Source organism: Lontra canadensis, unplaced genomic scaffold (genome assembly GCF_010015895.1).
Source record: "Lontra canadensis isolate GAN:19392208 unplaced genomic scaffold, GSC_riverotter_1.0 scaffold38, whole genome shotgun sequence".
NCBI classification, from domain to species: Eukaryota; Metazoa; Chordata; class Mammalia; order Carnivora; family Mustelidae; genus Lontra; species Lontra canadensis.
This window is the reverse complement of record NW_022631032.1, coordinates 922,045-945,403: the sequence shown is the minus strand read 5'-3', so window position 1 is coordinate 945,403 and position 23,359 is coordinate 922,045. Positions and strand designations below refer to the sequence as shown.

At 37.7% G+C, this 23,359-nt stretch overlaps 1 protein-coding gene across 5 annotated transcripts in view; it reads left to right on the top strand.

Moving 5' to 3' along the window:
* ATP13A3 (ATPase 13A3) overlaps positions 1-23,359 on the top strand; it is an 88,868-nt gene that overhangs the window by 32,515 nt on the left and 32,994 nt on the right. For all 5 annotated transcript variants that reach the window (XM_032869276.1, XM_032869279.1, XM_032869275.1 and 2 more), the window contains 9 exons: positions 145-214; positions 1,676-1,810; positions 2,479-2,551; positions 5,421-5,552; positions 6,671-6,850; positions 6,991-7,148; positions 7,852-8,040; positions 9,742-9,803; positions 13,430-13,580. In XM_032869276.1, coding sequence (XP_032725167.1) covers positions 145-214; positions 1,676-1,810; positions 2,479-2,551; positions 5,421-5,552; positions 6,671-6,850; positions 6,991-7,148; positions 7,852-8,040; positions 9,742-9,803; positions 13,430-13,580 — 1,150 coding nt within the window. The remainder of the gene's footprint in view (positions 1-144; positions 215-1,675; positions 1,811-2,478; positions 2,552-5,420; positions 5,553-6,670; positions 6,851-6,990; positions 7,149-7,851; positions 8,041-9,741; positions 9,804-13,429; positions 13,581-23,359) is intronic.

Below are 23,359 nucleotides of genomic sequence, written 5' to 3'. Positions count from 1 at the left end.
ACAAGTATGTAGAAACATGAATGTTTAAGTTCCATATTTAAGAGCAATCTGTGGTTTGAACCTTACCTAATGAAATGCCATCCCTAAGTTATACTGTTATTATATAATATAATGTAACACTATTATTATGTTTTCCTGTTATAGAAAATTGCTTTATGGAGTAAATGAAATTACTGTGAAAGTGCCTTCTGTTTTTAAGCTTCTAATTAAGGAGGTAAGACAACATTTGTGATCAGTAGGGTTGTCAATTTGGAAAGAGCTATGATTTTTAAGTAATATAATATTCTTGGTTTTCTCTTAGTTTCCCCCTCACTCTTTTTTTTTCTTTTTTTTCTTTTTTTTAAACTTGAAATGTAAAAGTAGTTGGTAGAGAAATAATTTGGGGGCATAAATTACCTTTTTATTAGTTACCTTATTTTTTGTTTTGCTTTGTTTGCCTGTGCAATTTTTTTTTTACTCTCAGTATGTTGCACATGTAAATCTTATAGATGTATGCAGCTGTCTTATCATGTTTATTTTTCATGTGGTGTTTTGTAGTGCATTTTTGGGAACTAGGCATTGTGCCATAAGTTTAGAATACAAAACGTGACCTGATGATTGACATTGACGAACTTGTACTTTATCCTGGGAGGGAAACGGGTCAATAGTTATTGCAGTGAGAGCTCAGTTCTAGGTGCCATTGAAGAGCTGTGAATAAAGTTACATATGTAAAGGAAGGACGTACAGGATTTTGCCTGGCAGAGTTAGGCTCTCTAGTCTTCCTTTCGATTTATGGCTAAAGATCAAGAGTTGGGTGAATACCTTCAGTAAATGTTACAGATTGTTTTCCCTCAGTTCCTGAGAGTGCCCGTATAATGTTGTTGTGCAACATAGCAGATTGTAGTGATTAGGAATTAGAAAGTCTGGTTTGTAATATAATCCCATCAGTAACTAGCTTTGATCATCAGAAAACCTTTCTGCTGCTCCTTTATACAATTGGCCGAAGTCCTTTAAAATTATCTTGTTTAATTTTGAAGTAAAATGGGACTATATATGTGAAAGTGCTTTGAAAAGCGTACAAGCATCAATTTTAAGACATTTGGGGGAAGTTATTAATAAAATTGATAGGATACTGTTAAATTTGGCTAAACAAAGTCCATTGCCAGGATTCCCTTATCTCTTTTTTCTCATTTAGGTTTTAATCCTTATTTCCTTAGAGAATGCAAAGCAGTGTAACTTATTATCTCATATTTGTCTTCCTGGAGACTCCAGTGAACCTTTGACTTATAGGAAAATTGGTATTTGGAGTTCATAATAAGTAAACATTTGTTCAATTTAATTAAGAATTTTATATCCTTTAGTAGCCCGGTAATTATTGGAAGCAAATGTACTTTATTGCTGAAGCAGAATGAAGAACAGCTAAATACACACATTTTAACTATTTCTAGCTTAGTCTTTATTGGGTTTGGTATGTAACTAAATGGATACAAATAATTTAAATTAAGCTTATTTAGCCAAGTCCTAGTAGGTTAGTGGTAAAAAAAGTACTTTGCTAACATCTTGCCTTATTCTTTTAGTAGTACATTTTGCCCTAGGGCACTACAGAGCTTATCCTCTAAATATCTTGTTTATTTCTTAATGAAAAGGTGGAACATCTGTATGATTATAAGTTTGACTTAAAAATCTTGTTTTTTAGGTTCTCAACCCATTTTACATTTTCCAGCTGTTCAGTGTTATACTGTGGAGCACTGATGAATACTATTATTATGCTCTAGCCATTGTGATTATGTCTATAGTGTCAATTGTAAGCTCTCTGTATTCCATTAGAAAGGTAAGTCCAATTTATTATGGCTTTCACAACTGTGTATTTTGTAGTAACATGTAAAGTGTGTAGAACAGTACTTGGTACAGAGTAATACTCAGTATAGTTATTCTTTTAATTATATGAGTATGTACTTCTTCCCTCTCTTTCTTTCTTCCTTTTTTTTTTTTTTTTAAGGATTTTATTTATTTATTTAACAGAGATCACAAGTAGGCAGAGAGAGACGGAGAAGCAGGCTCTCTGCTCAGCAGAGAACCCAATGCGGGACTCGATCCCAGGACCCTGAGACCATGATCTGAGCTGAAGGCAGAGGCTTTAACCGACTGAGCCACCCAGGCGCCCCTCCCCTCTCTTTCTGAGGTGGGGGGAGGCGGTTGCTTTTTAGAGTTAAACTACCACTTGACTGCTTAGAGGCCATAGGGATCTATAGGTACTTACCACAGACTGGAATACTGGAGGGCTTATTCTGTTGTTTGCAGGACTGTCTCATTAAAGTGCATCTTTTTTTGTCTTGAGCTCATCATTCAATAACTTTGAATCTTTTAGTCTTGGCATTAATGGCAGAGTAATATGTATTTGCCATATTAACTTACCTTATTTTATGGCACCCTTTTTAATATATCTTGAAGAGTGGGTTTATATTAGCTAGTTTTTACATTTTTTTTTTCCTATTTCAGCAATATATTATGTTGCACGACATGGTGGCAGCTCACAGTACTGTGAGAGTTTCAGTTTGCAGAGTGAATGAAGGTAAGTACTTAAGGTAACTCTCGGAAAAATAAACCAAATAGGATACCCATTAAGCACTAATAACTAAAGCAAGACTAATATATTATACATACACATTCTTTTTTTTTTTTTTTGTAAGATTTTATTTATTTGAGAGAGAGCGTGTGTGCGTGTGTGTGTGTGTGCCTGCACGTGTGCGTGCACGAGTGCAGGGAGGGGCTGAAGAAAAGGGAAAGAGATTTGCTGAGTGGGCAGCTCCACGTGGGGCTGGATCCCAGGATCCTGAGATAATGACTTGAGCCAAAGTCAGACACTTAACTGTCTGAGCCACCCAGCACCCCTGAGCCCCTATACATTCATTTTTTAAGAAGTAAAAAAAAGTGTTTGGATTTGTATTGCTCTCTGAGGGTGTATCAGATTCATTCCTGTAAAATGGCATTTTTCTTTTTCTTACTGTGTGACAGGTACTGAGATGTAATCACTGAGATGCAGTCATTACAAGATGGACACTGCTTGTTGTCATTGAACGTCAGTCTAGTTGAAAAGGCATAGTAACAAAGTGTGACAGATGCGAAGATTAGAGGTAGGGGAATTTAGATACTAGAGCTCGCTTATTGTAGGTGTCAGAGATGGCTTCTTGGAGAAAGTATCTTTAAGTGGTTGAATTAGTCAGATAAGAGGTAGGTGAGGGGGCTGGTGAGAGAGGGAGAGAAGAGGGTTTTAAGTGCCCAGTCTTCTGGAAATGAGAGGGAGCTTGGTCACTGTAATAACTGAAAGAAATTCAGTGTGCCAGGTGCAGCAGCTAGATGATGGACAGCCATCTAAGGCATGTTAAGGAATTTGAGCTCATTTCAAAAGGCAGTGGAAAGCCAGTGAAGGGTTTTTAAGCAGAGGAGTGATTTGATGTTTTCCTTTTTGCAAAAATCATTCTGTCTGTTGTGTTCAGATGGGTTTAGAGAAGAGTAATGTTGAAGGCATGAAATGGATCAAGGTGAAGGTTGTGGAGATGGAGAAAAATGAGGTGGGGCTGAAAGATACTTAAATGTGGGCATTGAACTGGATTTAATAATTCATTGGATGTGAGGTGATAGAGCAGTGTCAGGCTTGACGGATGGACATTAGTGTCATTTAATTAAATAAGGAACACTGGAGGAGAAGCAGTGTTGTAGGAAAGGATAATGTTTTGGATACATTAGTTAGTCTGGTGTGATACTGAAGAAGTGTTAAAGGACATAAAGGAGAGACAACACAGCAGCATGGGCCTTGGAAGCACTGGCCATTTTGATTGATTGAGAATACCAAATCAGTCTCCATTCTCTTGGCTCAGTACACTACGTCCAAGCACAAACATGGTTTGGCCTGGCAGGTGCTTCCTCCCTGTGCTTCCTGGTCACTTGCTGCTCTTTTTAGTTGGAAGTATCTCTCTTCTCTGTTGGTGCTCGCTCATCCTCTTACTGCTCTGCTGCTGCTGAAGGCACTGGGGATGCCAGCACTTTGCAATCAACTCATGTTTTCTTTACCCCTCTGTAAAGGCTAATGAGTCTTGGTATTTTGTTTCCTGGTATACCTGAGAGGTGTAGACTTTCACAAGTGGCATTAAAGTTTTGAAAGAGTCATGTTTATTTAAAAATGAAAAGTATGATGCCTAGTATGTGCTTTTACTATCATTAGAATTCTTCAGAAGTTGTTTCCTCATAGTTTAGTTAAAGGGAAAGAAAGGCAAAGAGTTTTTGCCCATAGCCTAACATCACAAATAATAGTTTTCTCTTTACATGCAAACTAGCAGAACTCTTTCCTCAGGATAGTATTAAGCCTAAGAGAAGGAAAGAATGAGAGAGAGAGTCTAAATGTAAGACAGTCTTAAAGAAAACCCTCCTTTTACTTGGGAAGCTCTTCTTAAAGAGTGTTTGGCTAAATTGAATATAATACAGATTTCCAAGGAAATGAACTAGATAAAATAATGTAGTGTTATAAATTTATTTAAAATAGACCTAAAATATTAGGACTATTTAGGAATATTGAGAAGGTATTGGAACGTTATGAGTTTTAAATAGTGGCAGTGAGAAAAAGGTGTAAAAAAATTGCTGTTAAAAAAGAAAATACACGGGGCACCTGGGTGGCTTAGTGGGTTAAAGCCTCTGCCTTCAGCTCAGGTCATGATCCCAGGGTCCTGGGATCGAGCCCCGCATCGGGCTCTCTGCTCAGCAGGGAGCCTGCTTCCCCCTCTCTCTCTGTCTGCCTCTCTGCCCATTTGTGATCTCTGTCTGTCAAATAAATAAATTAAAAAAAAAAATACACTGGGGTGCCTGGGTGGCTCAGTTGGTTAAGCATCTGCCTTTGGCTCAGATCACGATCTTGGGAGTCCTGAGATCGTGTCCTATGTTGGGCTCCCTACTCAATAAGGAGCCTGCTTCTCCCTTTCCCTGTCCCCCTCCCCCCACCACTCGTGCTCTCTTTCTCAAATAAATAAAATTTAAAAAAAAATACACTAAAATTGTCAATGCTTTCTGTTGTTTCCAAGGAGTTTTAGAAATCTAAGCTTATTTACCTGTTGGGATCTCATGCTTGGGCTCTGTTTTCTAAGATGGCTGTTGTACTGAGTATTGCCGTCCGGCTGCCTGTTTGGTCAGAGGGGACTTGGCATCACCTGGGTGCAGTTGGCATCCTGTCAGGGAACAAACTGTCTGACATACTTAAACACCATGCTTTGTTACCCTAAGGCATAATAATCTTGTCTTATTTTCGTGTATTGAGATTGTCCTGTTTAACTTCATTATATTTTTAACTTAGCATTGAGGTCAGTTTACCTTCAGGCAGATCTTTTATTTACTCTGTTTTTATTTCAAGTTAAAGAATATTCACATTTCTCCTTTTCTTTCTTTAAATCCAGAAATAGAAGAGATCTTCTCTACAGACCTTGTGCCAGGAGATGTTATGGTCATTCCATTGAATGGGACAGTCATGCCTTGTGATGCAGTTCTTATTAATGGTACTTGCATTGTAAATGAAAGCATGTTAACAGGTAAACTAAATGAGTAAAAATCAGATCAGTTGTTTATAGTGATATGAAGATTTAAGTAGTTACTGATTAAACTATTTAAAAACTATTTTGTATCTATAACTAAAACTGTATTATTTATATTTACTCATGAATGTGATGGATAATGAAGATTTTTTTTATTTTGAAGAGAGCAAATTCTGCGTTATACTCAGTTGTGGTACTAAATCATTATGCTGGTGTTCTCTACATTTTTGGGCATACTTCTTTTGACATGAGGAAATACTTTATAGTAAGGGAAGAGGAATTAGAAATATGTCCTTTGCCTGCAGAGAGTGTCAGCATATTTACTTCCCTATTTGATGTGTAGAAAGTGGGAATAAAGATTTTATGTTTTCCTTAAACTGTGGGAAAGTAGACTTTGAAATGACTTCTGTTTGGAAATTCATAATCTGAAGGTAGAATTTGATACCTTTTTATGTTTTCTTTATTTTTTGTCAGAGTCAATCTGGAAAGAAGTGATTGCTATGTTTTAAAATTGTTAAAAGAGTTTTCTCTTAAAACACAGTCAACAAATATCCCCACGTACTTGTCACCTTTGAAACAAGAAATGTGAATGCTACAGAGAATTAAAATTTAATGTTGAAAAGAATTTGGCAGTTTGTTTTTGAGAGGACTACCATACTACGTATTTTCTCTACTCCCTTTCCTAGATGCCTTTTCTCTTCTCTGTGTGTGTGTGTGTGTGTGTGTGTGTGTATAATGGGGGTAGGAGTAGGTGTTCACATCTGGGTGTGCTTGAGGCTGTAGCGTGCTTCTCAGTTCAGTTTTTGGGGATCAGTGAACAGATGCTGGGGCCGTGGCAGCTGCCTGGTCTTTTTATCTGAAACTTGACAAAATCATTTCCAGATTATTACTTTAACTCACAGCTCACTTTCAGGAATTATTGTGAGAGATAAGACTTGATATTTTTGGTTAAGGAAATTGATAGAAAGCTAATTGAGTAAGTTTTGTTATCCTCATATGAGAACTCCCAGTAACTATTGAAATAGTATAATAACATTTAGGTTATTTTACAATTCAAGATTTGTGCATTTGATACTGATTTGTGTGCTTTATGATTTTTTTTTTTTTTTTTAAAGGAGAGAGTGTTCCAGTGACAAAGACTAATTTGCCAAATCCTTCAGTGGACATAAAAGGAATGGGAGATGAATTCTATAGTCCAGAAATACATAAACGACACACTTTGTTTTGTGGGACTACTGTAATTCAAACTCGTTTCTACACTGGAGAACTTGTCAAAGCTGTAGTAGTTAGAACAGGTAGAAAACATGACATCTCTTCTTGCATGGTTTAACGTATTTGATGCCTACTGAATGTTTAAAAAGAGATTCTGTTTTGGGAGATAATTCTCATTTTCTTATAAAAATACAGTAATTTTCTTCTTTAAATTTTTTTAAAGGATTTAGTACTTCCAAAGGTCAGCTTGTTCGTTCTATATTATATCCCAAACCAACCGATTTTAAACTCTACAGAGATGCCTACTTGTTTTTACTGTGTCTTGTGGCAGTGGCTGGTATTGGATTTATCTACACTATCATCAATAGCATTTTAAATGAGGTATGTAAATGGTGAACTTTAAATAGAGTTTGATTCTTATGTGGCTGCTGAGGGTTTGAAATGTGGCTAATGAGAATAAAGAACTATACTTTTGACTTAATTTAAATTAACCAAATGAAACTGGTAGCTGTTCCTTTAGAATGTGCAGATATAGAACATTTTCGTCATAGCAGAAAGTTCTTTGGGACAGCTGTGGTTTAGGTGGTCTTTTTCTTGTTCTCTTGTGACTTTAGAGAGGGAGGGTGATCACATACTCACCAAAGGTTTATTTTTTCTCTTTTTTTACCTTCTGGGATATACAGCATTAAAGTTATTTGCGATTACTTAATTGAAGGTATTTCTAAGAGACCTTGTCAAATTTCCCTTTCCATTCCCTTTAGAGACAGGCATAGTACGATGCTGTTATTAAGAGTCATTGTCTGATAGATGTGTATTGAACTTTGAAGTGTGTAGTGTGTGACGCATATAGAGCTCTTAAAATGAGAACCCTTAAAGATAGCTTTCATTCCACAGTCCATTGACAATTCACTGAGCTTCCTATTTTACAGCCTCTAAAGGGAAGAGGAATTGTAAATGGTTGATGAATGTAACTCTATACACCTTTATATGTAAAATTGAAAATGGTTTATGGATTCTTCACATTAGATTAGTAAATATTTGATATGGGGGGAGGTCCTGACATTGATTTTTGTGTTAATTGTAGGTAGAAATTGGGGTAATAATTATCGAGTCTCTGGATATCATTACCATTACTGTGCCACCTGCGCTTCCTGCTGCAATGACAGCTGGTATTGTGTATGCCCAAAGAAGACTGAAAAAAATTGGTATTTTCTGTATCAGTCCCCAAAGGATAAATATCTGTGGACAGCTGAATCTTGTTTGCTTTGACAAGGTTGGTTCAGTTTCGTAATCATTCTCAAAGGTTGCTTTCGTGGCTTTTAAATACTTAGATTAAGGTTTTCTGTATGTATTCTCTATCAACCAATTTACACTGATTGTTTAATGTTCCTCTAATAGTCCTCTTTTTCAACTTTCTTGGCACATGAATGATTTTTGTATATTTCTTCTCACTGCTTTTTTTTTTCTTTTTTGATTTTAAATACTTTGGATATTGCTTATTTGCCCAAACCTGCAATTGTCTAATCATTCATATCCAGAATTATGCCATATAGTAGTAGTCAAAATTACATGATCTTTTATGTTTTTAACAGAGTAAGCTCCATACAGATATATTTACTGGAATCTTATTGGTGTTATGTATATATGTTTAGTTAAAGTTTGCTCTGTGATTTTATTGAATGTTTCAAAATTATGAAGGTCACTGATCTTATTTGAAAGTGACAAATTACGTACCTGTGTGAAATATTCCTTGCCTCTTATAAAGAATTTTTCTTCCTCTGCTGAAATTAGTTTTCTTAAAAGTTTTATTTTGAGAATTAAATATTAACCAAGAAACCTCCCATCAAGCTCTTCTTGATAACTGATACGATAGGTATATGATTTTGTGCATGTTCACCGTTGAAGGAAAAAAACGTGAGACATTTTGTTTTTTAAAAAAGTCAAATCCTGGAGCACCTGGTTGGCTCAGTTGGCCGAGCGTGCGACTCTTTGATCTCTGGGTTTGAGTTCGAGCCCCATGTTGGGCATACAGATTATTTAAAAAAAAAAAAATCATATCCCATGACTGCATTTCATATTTATCTGTTTGAAAAATTTCACTTATGCGTTTTGGAAAACATTACTATTAAAATTTTTAAATGGTTAACAGAAGTGGAGAAGATAAAAGTATAAAAAGCCTTCATTTATCCATTGCCCAGCTTTAATGGTTAATCAGCATTTTGTCAGTCTACTTCATCTGTCCCCACATTTTGAAGGTGGTACCATCAGACATTGTTTCACCCAGTATACTTCAGTTTTATCTCTAGAAGATGTTGCCCCCCCCAAAATTATTGCAATAGCATTATCTTACTCCACTTAACAAAATTAATAATTCTTGGTTTATCTAATATTTAGTTCTCATTCAGATTTCCTTTTCTTTCACAAAAAGTGCCTCAAATTTTACAATTTGTCTTTTCTATCAGAATCCAAATAATGATTGCATTGATTATAATTAATCTGTAACAGTTGCTTTTCTTGCCCCTTGACCTAAATCATCTTATTAAAGAAACCAGGTCGTTCACATCCTGGATTTAGCCAGTTGCTTCCTCTTGGTGTCATTTAACTTGTTCCTCTTCCATTTTTGGCTCCCTCTGTCCTAATGTCTCCTTCCTGTATGTAGGCCTTTATTGAATGATAGGTTGATTGGTATGTTGTTCTGTTTTTTTCGTAATACAAGCACATAAACATATGGTTCAACACCTTGCTCCCCCACCTGTCCAGAGGAACAGTACTGTAAGGAATGTTCTGCACCTTTTCCCTAACTTTAGTTATTTCTTGGAAGTTAATCTTTATAATATACAGAGATCTTACTAGTTTCCTTTGTTGACAGCTGTATTCTATTTTACTGTGTATATGTAGCGTAACTTTTTGTGGTTTCTGTTCTTGGAGGACTTACTCATAATTTGTACATGTGTGCTTTTTTTTCTTTTTAAAGACTGGAACTCTTACTGAAGATGGTTTAGATCTTTGGGGGATTCAACGAGTGGAAAATACACGGTAAATATCAGCTAGATTTGATCATTTATTAGTTACTTCTTAATAAGTATCTTAAATATGAAATATTCAAACAAAGTAATATGACATCTGTGTGCCCAGTACCAAGATTAAACAGTTAAGGGCGCCTGGGTGGGTCAGTGGGTTAAGCCTCTGCCTTCGGCTCAGGGCATGGTGTCAGGGTCCTGGGATCAAGTCCTGCATCAGGCTCTCTGCTCAGTACGGAGCCTGCTTCCTAACCGCGTGTGCCGCCTTCCCCTCCCCCTGGTCAGGTAACATTGATAGATCTCTCTCTGTCAAATAAATAAATAAAATCTTAAATCTTAAAAAAAAAAAAAAAAGATTAAAAGTTAACATTTTGTCATATGGCTTCAGATCTCTTTCAAAAAGATATAAAATATTGTAGATATTGCAAAAGTCTTAATCTATTCCTGCAATCATTCTGAAGTTGTGTTCTCTTACTATCTTTGCATGTTTTTATATTTTCTCTACATTCACATCTGTCTCTAAACAAGACCTGTCTGTTAATAAACGTACATGACTGATATACTGTACATCTTTTCACTTTCTTTGCCTCTTTAACATTGTTTTCAAGATTTGTCCAGGTTGGCATGTATAGATACAATTTATTAATCTTAACTATTGTTTAATATTCCATGATAGGAATGCACCATAGTATCTATTCTACGATGGGGCAGTTTCATTGTTTTCTCCCTTTCCCCTTTCACAGCTAGTGCTGCAATTTCAGTTCTTCTGTACAACTCCTGGTGAGCATGTGGTTGAGTTTCAGTAAACTAGCTTCATAAAGATGTGGGTGCTGGGTGATAGGGCACCTGCATGGCTTCACGATTAGTAGAGACTGCCTAGTTACTCCCTAAGTGATGCTGCTCACACTCTCTCCCTTCGGACATGTAAGATCCCGTTGCTCCAGTCCTTGGCGAACTTGGTATTGTTAGACTTCTCATTATTGCCACAAGGATATCCAAAATGGTCTTTCACTGGGCTCCTTGCAGTTTCCTCAGTACTTAATAAGCCAATCTTACTTTCACCTTTTTGGAAGGATGGTCTTTGAGCATTCTTCCGTGTATTGTCAGTTTGTATCTTGGCACAATTTTTCTGTTGTGTTCCTAGTCTTATATCTTATTTATTAGAAGTCCTTTGTATTTTTGGGTGGTAATCTTTTTCAGTACTATGCATTGCAAAAATATTCCAACAGTCTGTCTGGTTTTTTTACTTCTGTTTTTGTTGTCTTTTGATGGCTTAGTTGTTCTATGTCATTTTTCCCCCTCAGAAGTCTGTGGGATTTAGGTTTGTAGTTGGAGAGAATATTGTTTGGTTCATGTAATTTCAGAGTTGTTATATCTTCTTGATTAGTAGTGTGTCACATTGTGACATTGTGACCTTATTTCTCCCTAATGCGTTCTGCCTTAATTCCATTTCATCTTAAATTTCTACAGTTACACATCCCGGCCTTCTTTGGTCTAATGTTTGCCCAGTGTGTCGTCTTTTCCATCGCTTTGCTTTTTAATCTTCCTGTGCTGTTGTGTTCCCATTTGTAATTTCAGATATATTGGGACTTATTTCTATAAATCCTCGCCCCAGTTCACACACACATTTTCTCAAATTTCTCTTTCGTATTTGCGTACATTTTCTCAGAATTTATACATTTTAATCTTTTACTGCTTGTCCTTAAATTATTAATGGTCGTCTTTAGTGTCTTAAGTTCATGGGTGTCTTTATTGGGTTTCTCTACCCCCCAGGAAACCCACGGACTGTAGAGTACTTTTTTGATTATTCCCCTCCCTTATTTCTATGTATTTGTTGCACAGTATTTTATGATTAGGACTTGGGTTTTATACCCTGCATGCTGAGATTTCCCTCAGTTCAGGACTGTCTTTGCCAACCTCTGCTGCTTCGGTCCCACTCCCCTGGACCGCATTGTCCTCTTCTGCAGCTGCATTTATTGGTGATGCTTCCGTTTTCACTTCTGAAGGATGGCGTAGCTGTGTAGCTTTCCAGGGTGTCAGTGGTTCTTCGAGCGCTTTGATGGTGTGATTTCATTTCTCCCGACTCCTTTTCTTACTCTTGTTTTAAGAATACTTCTTTATCCTTGATTTTTGCAGTCTCTTTTTATTTGTGTAGGACTCATTTGCTTCTTGATTCCAAAGATTCATGCTTTTCTTAAATTCTGGAAAAATTGCAGCTTTTTTCCCTATTCTATTATGACCTTTCCCCCATTCTTTGTTTTCTCCATCTGGGAATCCTAACCATAGGTTAAATAAGAAACTGCATTTGGTTCTTTGTAAATCTGATTTTCCTCCTTTCCCCCCCACCGTGGGGTTCTTTTTCTGTCTTAATTTAAAAGTGCCCCCCCCTTTTGCATTCTTTCAGATTGCCATTCTATTATCTCAAACTTATGGGATTCTAATTCTGTCTTTGTTGTGTCTGTTGAGCCATGGGAATGTTTCCCAGTGCATTTTTAAATTATGGACTTGGGCTTAGAAGAATTTTTCTGTGCGATTTCTTTGTGGCTGTGTTGTGGGAGCTCCTCTTTAGAGAATATTGACTGTGCTTGGCCGAGAGTGGTATCAGTGGTGCCAGGTGAGCTTTAATGTTGCTTTCATAACCTGAGGCTTTCTGGACCTGCAGTAGCTGTGTTCAAACCCAGATCCTCTCCTGAACGGTGTAGTGGTTCAGAGTTGAGGCCCTAAAGCCAGACCTCCTGTGTTTGAATCCTTGCTCTGCCACTTAACATACTTTGTAACCTTGGAAACTTACTTCACCTTCTGTTTCAGTTTCTGCATCTGTAAGATGGGGACAATAAAGCCTATTCCTCTGGTGTGAGGAGAACATGAATCAGATATGTTTAAAAAAGTTAGTAGAACGGTGTCTAGTACATAGTAAATATTATACAGATATTAACTATTTTCTTGAACTTTGTGGGGGGGGGGGAGAAATTAAGCTTATTCTTAGTTATGCCTTTGGTTGTGTAGTCCAAGATGCTCCATTTTTTTAGTTAGTATATCCTTTTTCCAAGGATGCTTTTCAGGAGCACTGGCTATTTTTGGTGAAAAAGATCCTCTCAGTTTGAACTCCTCACTTTGTACCTGGCCAGGACTTTGTCTTCTGTTTCTGTGTAGGTATTAAAGCCCAGGGCCTTAGGGTACTGAGCTGGCTCCCTTCCCTTCCTCCTCCCTTGTAGAACTCTGGTTCATACTCCTCTGTTTTCCTTTCCTTCCATTTTTGGCACTTGAAAATTTCCTTATCTTGATTACGAGCTTGGTTTCCCATTGAAAAGATCATGTTACACATTCATTTTGTGTTTTTGCAGAAGAGATTTTATGTATTCTGATCTATCATATGCCATAGGCAGGAATTTTAATTATTTGGTATCTGGTATTTTCTCTCTTGGTTTGTCTGGCATTATTATTTAGAATCTTTGGTAATATGGTATTTTAGTTAAGTATAATTTACATGGAAGAAAATGTTTTTGAATGTCAAAAACTATAGTGAAAATACATGCAGAAATGCAAAATTTTATTTGCATATTTTAATTTTATAAAACAGTATGTATAGAATATTTATTGTCTTGAGACTTATGAATCTAATTCAGTACATTTTCTGTTTAGTTTCCTTTTGCCAGAAGAAAATGTTTGCAAAGAAATATTGGTAAAGTCTCAGTTTGTTGCTTGTATGGCTACTTGTCATTCACTCACAAAGATTGAAGGAGTGCTTTCTGGTGATCCACTTGATTTGAAAATGTTTGAAGCCATTGGATGGGTAAGTTCAATATTTTAAAGCACAAGTAACTTTAAGAAAAATAATAGTAAAAACTACCTTGCAGAAGGAGATTGTTTCTGTTAGTTGTTTTGATGGTACCATTAAAGGAACTAGGTAATTTCCAAAGATACATCCTTACAAAAAGATTCATAATTCTGTAAAAAAAATAAAAAAAAGTGTCTGTTATAGGTAAATTAACTCACTTAAACACCTTTAACAGAGGACGACCTGCTCAGGTGCCTGCTTTATGTTTATAGCAGAAGTCAGCTCTCACCAACTTGGGGTAGTAGGCTCTAGTCGGTAAGATGATCTTCAGCAGCAACAGTTGTTGACTACAGGTGGAAAGTACAGCCAGCCAGGTGTCTTCAGTGTTTTTTTGTCGCCATTTTCTATGTTCAGTGTTTAGAGACACACACACACACACACACACACACACACACACACGTACGTTTATTTGTTTATGGCTTTCTGTTTGTTGTTGGTGATCATTTTAATTTGAGTGCTTGCTGTGTTTTCTGGTTATCACTTCACAGCATTGAGTTCTTTTACAGATGCAATAATGAGCTTGGTTTTGAAGTTCCCTTCTGACTTCTGAATTAATTATTTTCTCTGCATCAGTTTTCTTTTCCCCCTCCCTATACTTGGTTTTTTCCTTCATGCTTTTGGTTTTCATTATACATCTAGATGGTACTTCCATGTTTAAGAATGAAGGTTTGATTTGATAATTCTGGGTAGTTAGGATTTTATTCTTGCCTGTAGTGTGTTAGCTTGTTTTCTTGAGATGTGTCTCCCCTGAGGGGGAAGACTGACCAAGGGGAGTCCTGAGGGTGAGGGCTCCAGTGGGCGTGCCTCAGTCCAGAGGTGCAGAGTTACTTTACTAGCCTTTTAGGTTGCTCTCCTCACCTGCTCCCACAATGCTTGCCCTGGCGGAGCTGTGTTCTGGAGTGCTGATGCTCCCATTAGCAGCCCTTCTTCCTCCCAGGTAGGTAGTTTGTATCTCTAGGTGGTGACCCTGGTTTTCTTTTTTTTTTTGGCTTAGCTCCACTCTGGCTGTTCAGAAATGTACCTTTCCTGTATGTCCACTTGTATTTATTCTGGGCTACTACTGTTTCTTTCATTGGTATATCCATCAGTATGTTTCAGTTTGCCTTTTATATTTATATTTGAAATCCTTTTCCTTTTTTTTTTTTTTTAAAGTTTCTGTTTACTTCTGTAGGTTTATTTATTTGGTTATTTATTTATTGGTATTTTGGTTAATGTCTTGACAGGGAGAGAGATGAATGGCTGGCCATCTTCTGATAGCCCAAAATAAATGCTTACCAAATTTAATTCCCAAAAGGCTTACAGAGAAAAATTTAAGAGTAAGGCAGAATAAGACTTATCAACTTTGATGTTCTCTAAAACTTCTCTCCAGCTGAACAGATTTTCAGTAGATTTAGTGTTCTGTTTGTAGGTCTTAAAAAACAACTGGTTTTATAATTAAGTTTGTACAATAGTATGTTTTGTTTACTCTGAGATGCCTCGATGTTTGAGCTTACCACAAAGTATCAATGGAATGTTTTCACATAACCAGACACTGCTGTTATGTGATGTGATCGATGCCATATAAGATATATTTCAATTTCAGAGATGTTAAAACATGTCTTGGTATCCAGTTGGTTAATTAGACACAGTTCCCTTCCCAGTCATTTTCCCATTGATTGATTCCTTCATTTTTAAGTCAAATTAGTTTATTGTTTCTTGTATATGTGTATTTAATACATGTTTTGTTGGAATTATTTCACGAAAAATAAGTGTTTTTAAATTAATTTTCAGGCAGTTAGGGTAGTAGTATCTTAACCAGAAATGTTCAGTCTGAAACACTAAACTCCAGTCTTTGTGCCTCGATATGTGCTTGATCTAGTGTTTCTGGTAACCATATATGAATTCCATATACTTTTATTATTTTTTTTAATTTAAATCCAATTTAGTTAACATATAGTATATTCTTAGTTTCAGGGGTAGAATTTAGTGATTCATCAGTTGCATATAATACTCAGTGCTGACTTATTTCCATCCATGTCATTGCAAATAGCAAGGTTTCATTCTTTTTGATGGCTGAGTAATATTCTGGTGTGTGTGTGTGTGTGTGTGTGTGTGTGTGTGTGTGTGTGTATGTGTATGTGTATACTACACGTACCACATTTTCTTGATACATTCATCTGTCGATGGGCAGCTGGGCTCTTTCCATATTTTGGTTATTGTGGACATTGCTGCTATAAACATTGGGGTGCATTGGGTGAAACATTGATTCATTGTTGTTTTATCCTTTGAATAATTACCTAGTAGTGCAATTGCTAGGTTGTAGGGTAGCTGTATTTTTAATTTTTTGAGGAACCTCCATACTGTTTTGCAGAGTGACTGCACCAGCTTGCATTCCCACCAACAGTGTAGGAGGGCTCCCCTTCCTCCGCATCCTTGCTAACATCTGTTTCCAGAGTTGTTACTTTTAGGCATTCTGACTGGTGTGAGGTGGCATCCCATTGTGGTTTTGATTTGTATTTCCCTGATGCCCAGTGATGTCAAGCATTTTTTCATGTGTCCGTTAGCTGTTTGTATGTCTTGGGAGAAATGTCTATTCATGTCTTCTGCCCATTTTCTTGATTGGATTTTTGTTTTTTTTAGGTGAGTTGTGTGAGTTCTTTATAGGTACTAGCCCTTTATCTGATAAGACCTTTGTGAGTATTTTCTCCCATTCCATAGGCTGCCTTTTAGTTTTGTTGCTTGTTTCCTTTGCTGTGCAAAAGCTTTTTATCTTGATGAAATCCCAATAGTTCATTTTTGCTTGCCTCTGGAGACAGGTCTAGCAAGAAGTTGCTGCAACTGAGGTCAGAGAGGTTGCTGCCTGTGTTCTCTAGGATTTTGATGGATTCCTGTCACATTTAGGTCTTTATCCATCTTGAATTTATTTTTGGCATGGTGTAAAAAAGTGGTCCAGTTTCATTTTTCTGCACGTGGCTGTCCAGTTTTCCCAACGCCATTTCTTGAAGAGACCGTCTTTTTTCCACTGGATTTTCTCTCCTGCTTTGTTGAGGATTAGTTGACCATAGAGCTGAGTTTCTCTATTCTGTTTCTCTATTCTGTTCCATTGATTTGTGTGTCTGTTTTTGTGCCAGAACCATACTGGGCTGTTTTCTGATTCCATACAAATTCTAGGATTGTTTGTTCCAGTTCTGTGAAAAATGCTCATGGCATTTTGATAGAGATTGCAGTGAATGTGTGGATTGCTTTGGGTAGTATAGGCATTTTAACAATATTTGTTCTTCAATCCATGAACATGGAATGTTTTTCCATTTCTTTGTGTCTCCCTCAATTTCTTTTATAAGTGTTCTTTAGTTTTCAGAGAAAAAATCTTTTAACTCTTTGGTTCGGTTTATTCCTAGGTATCTTAACGGTTTTTGGTGCAGTTGTTTGTTGAGTGGAATCAGTTACTTGATTTCTCTTTCTGTATAGAAATGCACCAGACTTCTGTGCATTGATTTTATATTTTGCCACTTTGCATTCTGCATACTGAATTCATGTATCAGTTCTAGCTGTTCTTTGCTGGAGTCGTGAGTTTTCTACATAGAGTATCATGTTGTCTGTGAAGAGTGGAAGTTTGACTTCTTCTTTACTGATTTTGGATTCCTTTTCTTTCTTTTTGTTGTCTGATGGCTGAGGCTAGGACTGCCAGTACTCTGTTGAATAACAGTGGTGAGAGTGGACATCCCTGTCATGTTCCTGACCTTAGGGGAAATGCTCTCAGTTTTTCCCTGTTGAGGGCGATATTTGGGTCTTTCATATATGGCTTTTATGATGTTGAGGTATGTCCATTTATCCCTGCATTGTGGAGGGTTTTATCGAGAAAGGATGCTGTACTTTGTCAAACGCTTTTTCTTCAGCTATTAAGAGGATCATATGGTTCTGGTCTTTTCTTTGATGTGGTGTATCACGTTGATTAATTTGTAGATGTTGAACCATCCCTGCCCAGGAATAAATCCCACTTGATTGTGACAAATAATCCTTCTTTTTTTTTTTTTTTTTTAAGATTTTATTTATTTATTTGAGAGAGAATGAGAGAGAGAGAAAACACGAGAAGTAGAGGGGCAGGGGGAGAAGCAGACTCCCTGCTGAGCAGGGAGCCTGATGCAGGATTCAATCCCGGGACTCTAGGATCATGACCCAAGCTGAAGGCAGTTGCTTAACCAGCTGAACCACCCAGGCACCTGTGAATAATCCTTTTAATATACGGTTGGATCCTGTTGGCTAGGATCTTGGTAAGGATTTTTGTATCCTTATTCATTAGGGATTTTGGTCCATAATTCTCCTTTTTGGTGGGGTCTTTTTCTGGTTTTGGGGTCAAGGTAATGCTGGCTTCATAGAATAAGTTTGGGTTTTCCTTCCATTTCTGTTTTTTGAAACAGTTTCAGAAGAGTAGGTATTAATTCTTCTTTAAATGTTTGGTAGAATTCCCCTAGGAAGCCATCTGGCCCTGGAGTCCTTTTGGTTGCGAGATTGTTGATTAATGATCCGATTTCCTTGCTAGTTATGGTTCTGTTCAGGTTTTCTCTTTCTCCCTGTTTCAGTTTTGGTAGTTTCTATGTTTCTAGGAATTTATCCATTTCTTCCGCATTGCCTAATTTGTTGGCATATAATTGCTCATAATAGTCTCTTGTAATTATTTGTATTTCTTTGGTGGTGGTTGTGCTCTCCTCTTTCATTCATGATTTTTTAAAGTAATTAATTAATTATTTTTATTTATTTTTAAAAGGTTTTATTTATTTATTTGATAGAGATTACAAGTAGGCAGAGAGAGAGGGGGAAGCAGGCTCCCCGCTGAGCGGAGAGCCCGATGTGGGGCTCGATCCCAGGACCCTGAGATCATGACCCGTTCCGAAGGCAGAGGCTAAACCATTGAGCCACCCAGGCGCCCCCATGATTTTATTTATTTGGGTCCTTTCTCTTTTCTTTTTGACACATTTGGCCAAGGGCTTATCAATCTTGTTAATCCTTTTAAAGAACCAGCTTCTAGTTTTGTTGATCTGTTGTTTTATTGATTTCTGGTCTAATCTTTATTATTTCTCTTCTGCTACGTTTAGCTCCGTTTATTTGCTGTTCTTTTTCTAGCTCTTTTAAGTGTGAGGTTAGTTTGTGTATCTGAGACCTTTCTTATTTCTTGAGGAAGGCCTGTATTGCTGTCTACTTCCCTTGTAAGCCCACCTTTGCTGCATCCCAGAGGTTTTGAATTGTGTTTTCATTTTCATTTTCTTCCATGTATTTTTTTAATTCTTTAATTTCCTGGTTGACCCATTCATTCTTTAGTAGGATATTCTTTAACCTCCATGTATTTGTGGTCCTTCCAGATGTTTTCTTGTGGTTGACTTCAAGTTTCACAACATTGTGGTCTGAAAATACACATAGTATGATCTCACCCTTTTTGTACCAGTTGAGTCCAGATTTGTGACCCAGTATGTGATCTATTTTCGAGAACGTTCCATGTGCACTCGAAAAGAATGTGCATTCTTCTGCTTTAGGATAAGTGCTCTGTATATATCTTTCAAGTCCATCAAGTCCAGTGTATCATTCAAAGCCCTTGTTTCCTTCTTGATCTTCTGCTTAGTTGATCTGTCCATTGCTGAGTGGGGTGTTAAAGTCCCCTACTATTGTATTATTATCAGTTGATTTATTTTATTTTGTTATTAATTGATTTATATATTTGGTTGCTTCCAACTTGGAGGCATACATGTGTGCAGTTGTTAGATCTTATTGGATAGACTCCTTTATTATGGTATAATGTCCTTCATCTCTTACTATAGTCTTTGGTTTAAAATCTAGCTTGTCTAATATAAGGATGGCTACTCCAGCTTTCTTTTGAAGTCCATTGGCATGATAAATGCTCACTTTGAACCTGGAGGTGTCTTTGGGTCTAAAATGAGTCTCTTGTAAGCAGCTTATCAGCAGGTCTTGTTTTTTTAATCCATTCTGATACCTTGTGTCTTGATTAGAGCATTTAGTCCATTTACATTCAGAATAATTGTTGAAAGATACAAATTTATATGTATCAGAAATGGATCTAAAAGCAGTCTGCATTGGTTATCAGATATGGCTGGGCCTATAGTTTTCCATGACAACATTTGACCACTGAAATCCCAGGCCACCATAAGGAATGACTGCATTGGGCCAAGAACTTTTGCCATATCCATCACACTCATCTGACCTTTTTCTCAACAGATTACCACTTTTATCATTTGGAACTCTAAGAAACAGAACATTCTCTAATAGAGAAAAGTAATTGAAGGATTTGAGTAAATTTTAACATGCTGAATTTTATAAATATATGGTATTTGGAGAAATTTGTCACTGGGGGGAAAGCAGTTAATGCTGACTTCTGGTTGAATAAAACTTTTCTTTTTCTGGAAAAAAAAAGATACTAATTTAGTGCTTTTGTATTACGTGTTAACTCTCTGTTCCTGTAGATTGTGTCTGTTCCTTTCTAGTCTTTATTACTATTGGTCTCTCTGCCTGAAGCATCCCCTTTAATATTTCTTGCAGGGCTGATTTAGGTACATGAATTCCTTTAGTTTTTGTTTGTCTTGGAAATTCTTTATCTTTCCTTCTATTCTGAATGAAGATTTTCTGGATAAAGTATTCTTGGCTGCATATTTTTCCCATTCAGCTCATTGACTATATCATACCAGTTCTTTCTGGTCTGACAGGTCTCTGTGGACAGGTCTGCTGCCAGCTTTATGTGTCTTCTTGTCTTGAGCTGCTTTCAGGATTTTCTCTTTATGGCTTTGTAATTTGCAAGTTTCACTATAATAATCTGTTGTGGTGTTGACCAGTTTTCGTTGATTTTGAGGGGAGTTCTCTGTGCCTCTTGGACTTGAATCCCTGTTTCCTTCCCCAGATTAGGGAAGTTCTCAACTATAATTTGTTGAAGTAAACCTTCTATCCCTTTCTCTTGCTCTTCTTCTGGGACCCCCTATAATATGGATATTATTTTGCTTTATGGAATCGCTGAGTTCCGTAAGTCTACCTTAGTGATCTAATAGTCTTTCCCTCATCTCTTCAGCTTCATTATTTTCCATAATTTTATCCTCTTTATCACAGCTTTGTTCATCCTCAGTTTTATGACCTCCATTTGGGACTGCATCTTGATTATAGCATTTTTAATCTTGGCCTGACTGGATTTTAACTCTTTCATCTGTATAGTAAGGGATTCTCTCATGTCTTCATTGTTTTTTTCAAGCCCAGCTAGTATCTTTATAATTGTTGTTATAAATTCTAGTTCAAATATCTTAGCTATGTCCATATTGATTAAATCCCTGGCTATGAGTATTACCTCTTTTTCTTTATTTTGGGGGAAATTTCTCCATCCTGTCATTTTGTCAAGAAAAGAAAAATAGAAAAAGGGAAAAAAAAAACCCCAATAAGAACAACAAGAAGGGACGGCTGGGTGACTCAGTCAGTGAAGCAGCTGCCTTCAACTCAGATCATGATCTTAGGCTCCTGGGATTTAGCCCGGCTGGTTCCCTGCTGCTCCCTTTCTCTGCCCCTACCCCTGCTCGTACTGTCGCTCAAATAAATAAGATCTTTAAAAAAAAAAGTAACAAAAACTTCAGGAAGTGTTTCTGGTGTATGCTGTGTGCACTCTGCTATTGTGTTTTGGCTTCTCTATCCAGCTGGTCTGTCCTCTACAGAGTCCTTCTGTGCTTGTAGTGGGGAGTGTTTGGATCTTTAACTTGGTGTGCTTTGATTTGTCTGTTAATTTGGAAAGAAAGAAAGAAAGCCTGATCCAAGACAGGAGAAAAGGAACAAAAATGCAGACAGACAAAAAACTATAAACGCCTGATGCCAAAGAATGAGAAAGAACGAAGGAAAAAAGAGTGAGGAAAGAAGAAAAAATATATAAGCCTGTTCTAAAAAATAAGAGTAGGAAACCAACAAATGAACAAAAAGTTATAAGGCTGATACCCCCCCCAAAAAAGATAGAGAAGAGAGAAAGAAAAAATATAAAGTAAAAGATAAAAAATAAGAAATGGAAAAATTAAAAAAAATTAAAAATTAAGGAAGAAAAGAAGAAGCAAGTCTGGTCTTCTTTCCACCAGAAGCTGATGTTTTAGAGCACTCTTTAATCAGTAGACTTGGTACATGTGGAGGCCTATGTTGGTTTTCTGAGGGAGAGGCCTGCTGTGCTGGTTTACAGGCTGACTTGCCCTTGTAAAGATGCCCCTGCCAGGTCAGGGGGCAGGGATAATTGTAGGGGACTGCAGCCTCTGGGGAGGCATTGTGTTTCTCTCAGAAGTTGCATGGAGCTGGTGTGGGGCAGGGATGGTGGTGGAAGAGGAAGGATGTGGCATCATTCTACCCTCTTGTCCCTGGGGAGGGAACTCCTGGCCACTGTTCTGCAGGAGGCCCTCTCAAAAAAGCCCATAATCTCTTGTGTCCCAGGCCTTTGTCATTTCCCTGTTCTTCACCTGTCTGATTCCTGGGCTGTCAGTACCCTTGGTGCCACGGATCTTCTGTATTTTTATCTCCGGCCTGTGGCTGGGATTCAAAACTCCCAAATTTCAAGGGGCCTGGCAAGGTGCATACCCACTTCAGTCCCTATCCCGGAGGAGAACCTTGTGGTTCACCAGTACCATGCTGTCCGGGAAGAACAGTCATACAGCTCACACACACATGCTAGAGTTCATGTGACTCACAGCAGAAAGCCAGCTCAGTCCCCAACTCTGTCTCAGAAAAGCAGTTGCACAGAGGCTGAATCGATTGTGGTAGACAGCGAAAAGCGAAGCGAGGTTATCTGTACTCGCTGGTTTAGGTCTGTTGTGGCTCACAGTGGAAAGCTGCTGGGAGGTTATCTGCCCTCTGCGCACACCTCTGTCCCTGCTGAGCTCAGTGGCTCACAGCTGACCTTTTGTCCTTGGAGAGACAAAATACGCTCTTCCAAACGTATGATGGGAAAGGAGCACTCTCTCCCACATGCGACCCAAGGGGTCTCCTGGTCTTGGTTTACAGTGTGCTCCCCACCTGCTGGGGTCTCTCCCGCTCTCTCCCTCTTTCTTACTTTGCTGCTTGAAATGGTTCCTGCTCCTTCGGGGCTCCTTGGCTTTCTTCCCCTCCCAGTTCATGGCTCCAAACCCTGCATCTGCCACATTCTCTCCAGCTGTGCAGATTGTTTTCTTATTCCTACTTGCTCAGAATGGTTGGCTGTTGATCTGGCTGTGTTTGAGGGACAAGGCAAGCTCAGCGTCCCCCTACGATGCTATTTTAAATCCTCCCCTGTACTCTGTATACTTTTGCATCCTTTCCTGGTAGCAGAAGATAATCCCTGGATGAAAGACTGAACATCTGTGGTACTGTAGGAATCTTTTGGGGTTTTTTATTTGTTTGTTTGTTTTTGCAAAGAGAATCTAATTCAGCAGGTTGTAAGAGCAAAATGAGATGTTTTTCTCTGTTCTCTAGTTCTTTATCTCACTTCTAACCTCTGCTTCTCATCTTCCATGGGTTGTCAGAACTTTAACTGATTTCGCTTATATTTTACTCTATTCACCTTAGTGATCTAGTAGTGTGTGTTTATTCCTTGGGCACTGCCTTTTCTTTTTTTTTAATTACTGAAGGTAACCGTAATGTTTTTTAGTGTTTTGTTTTATTTTTAAAGTAGAACCAGTGGGGGCGCCTGAGTGGCTTAGTGGGTTAAGCCTCTGCCTTCCGCTCAGGTCATGATCTCAGGGTCCTGGGATCAAGTCCCTCGTTGGGTT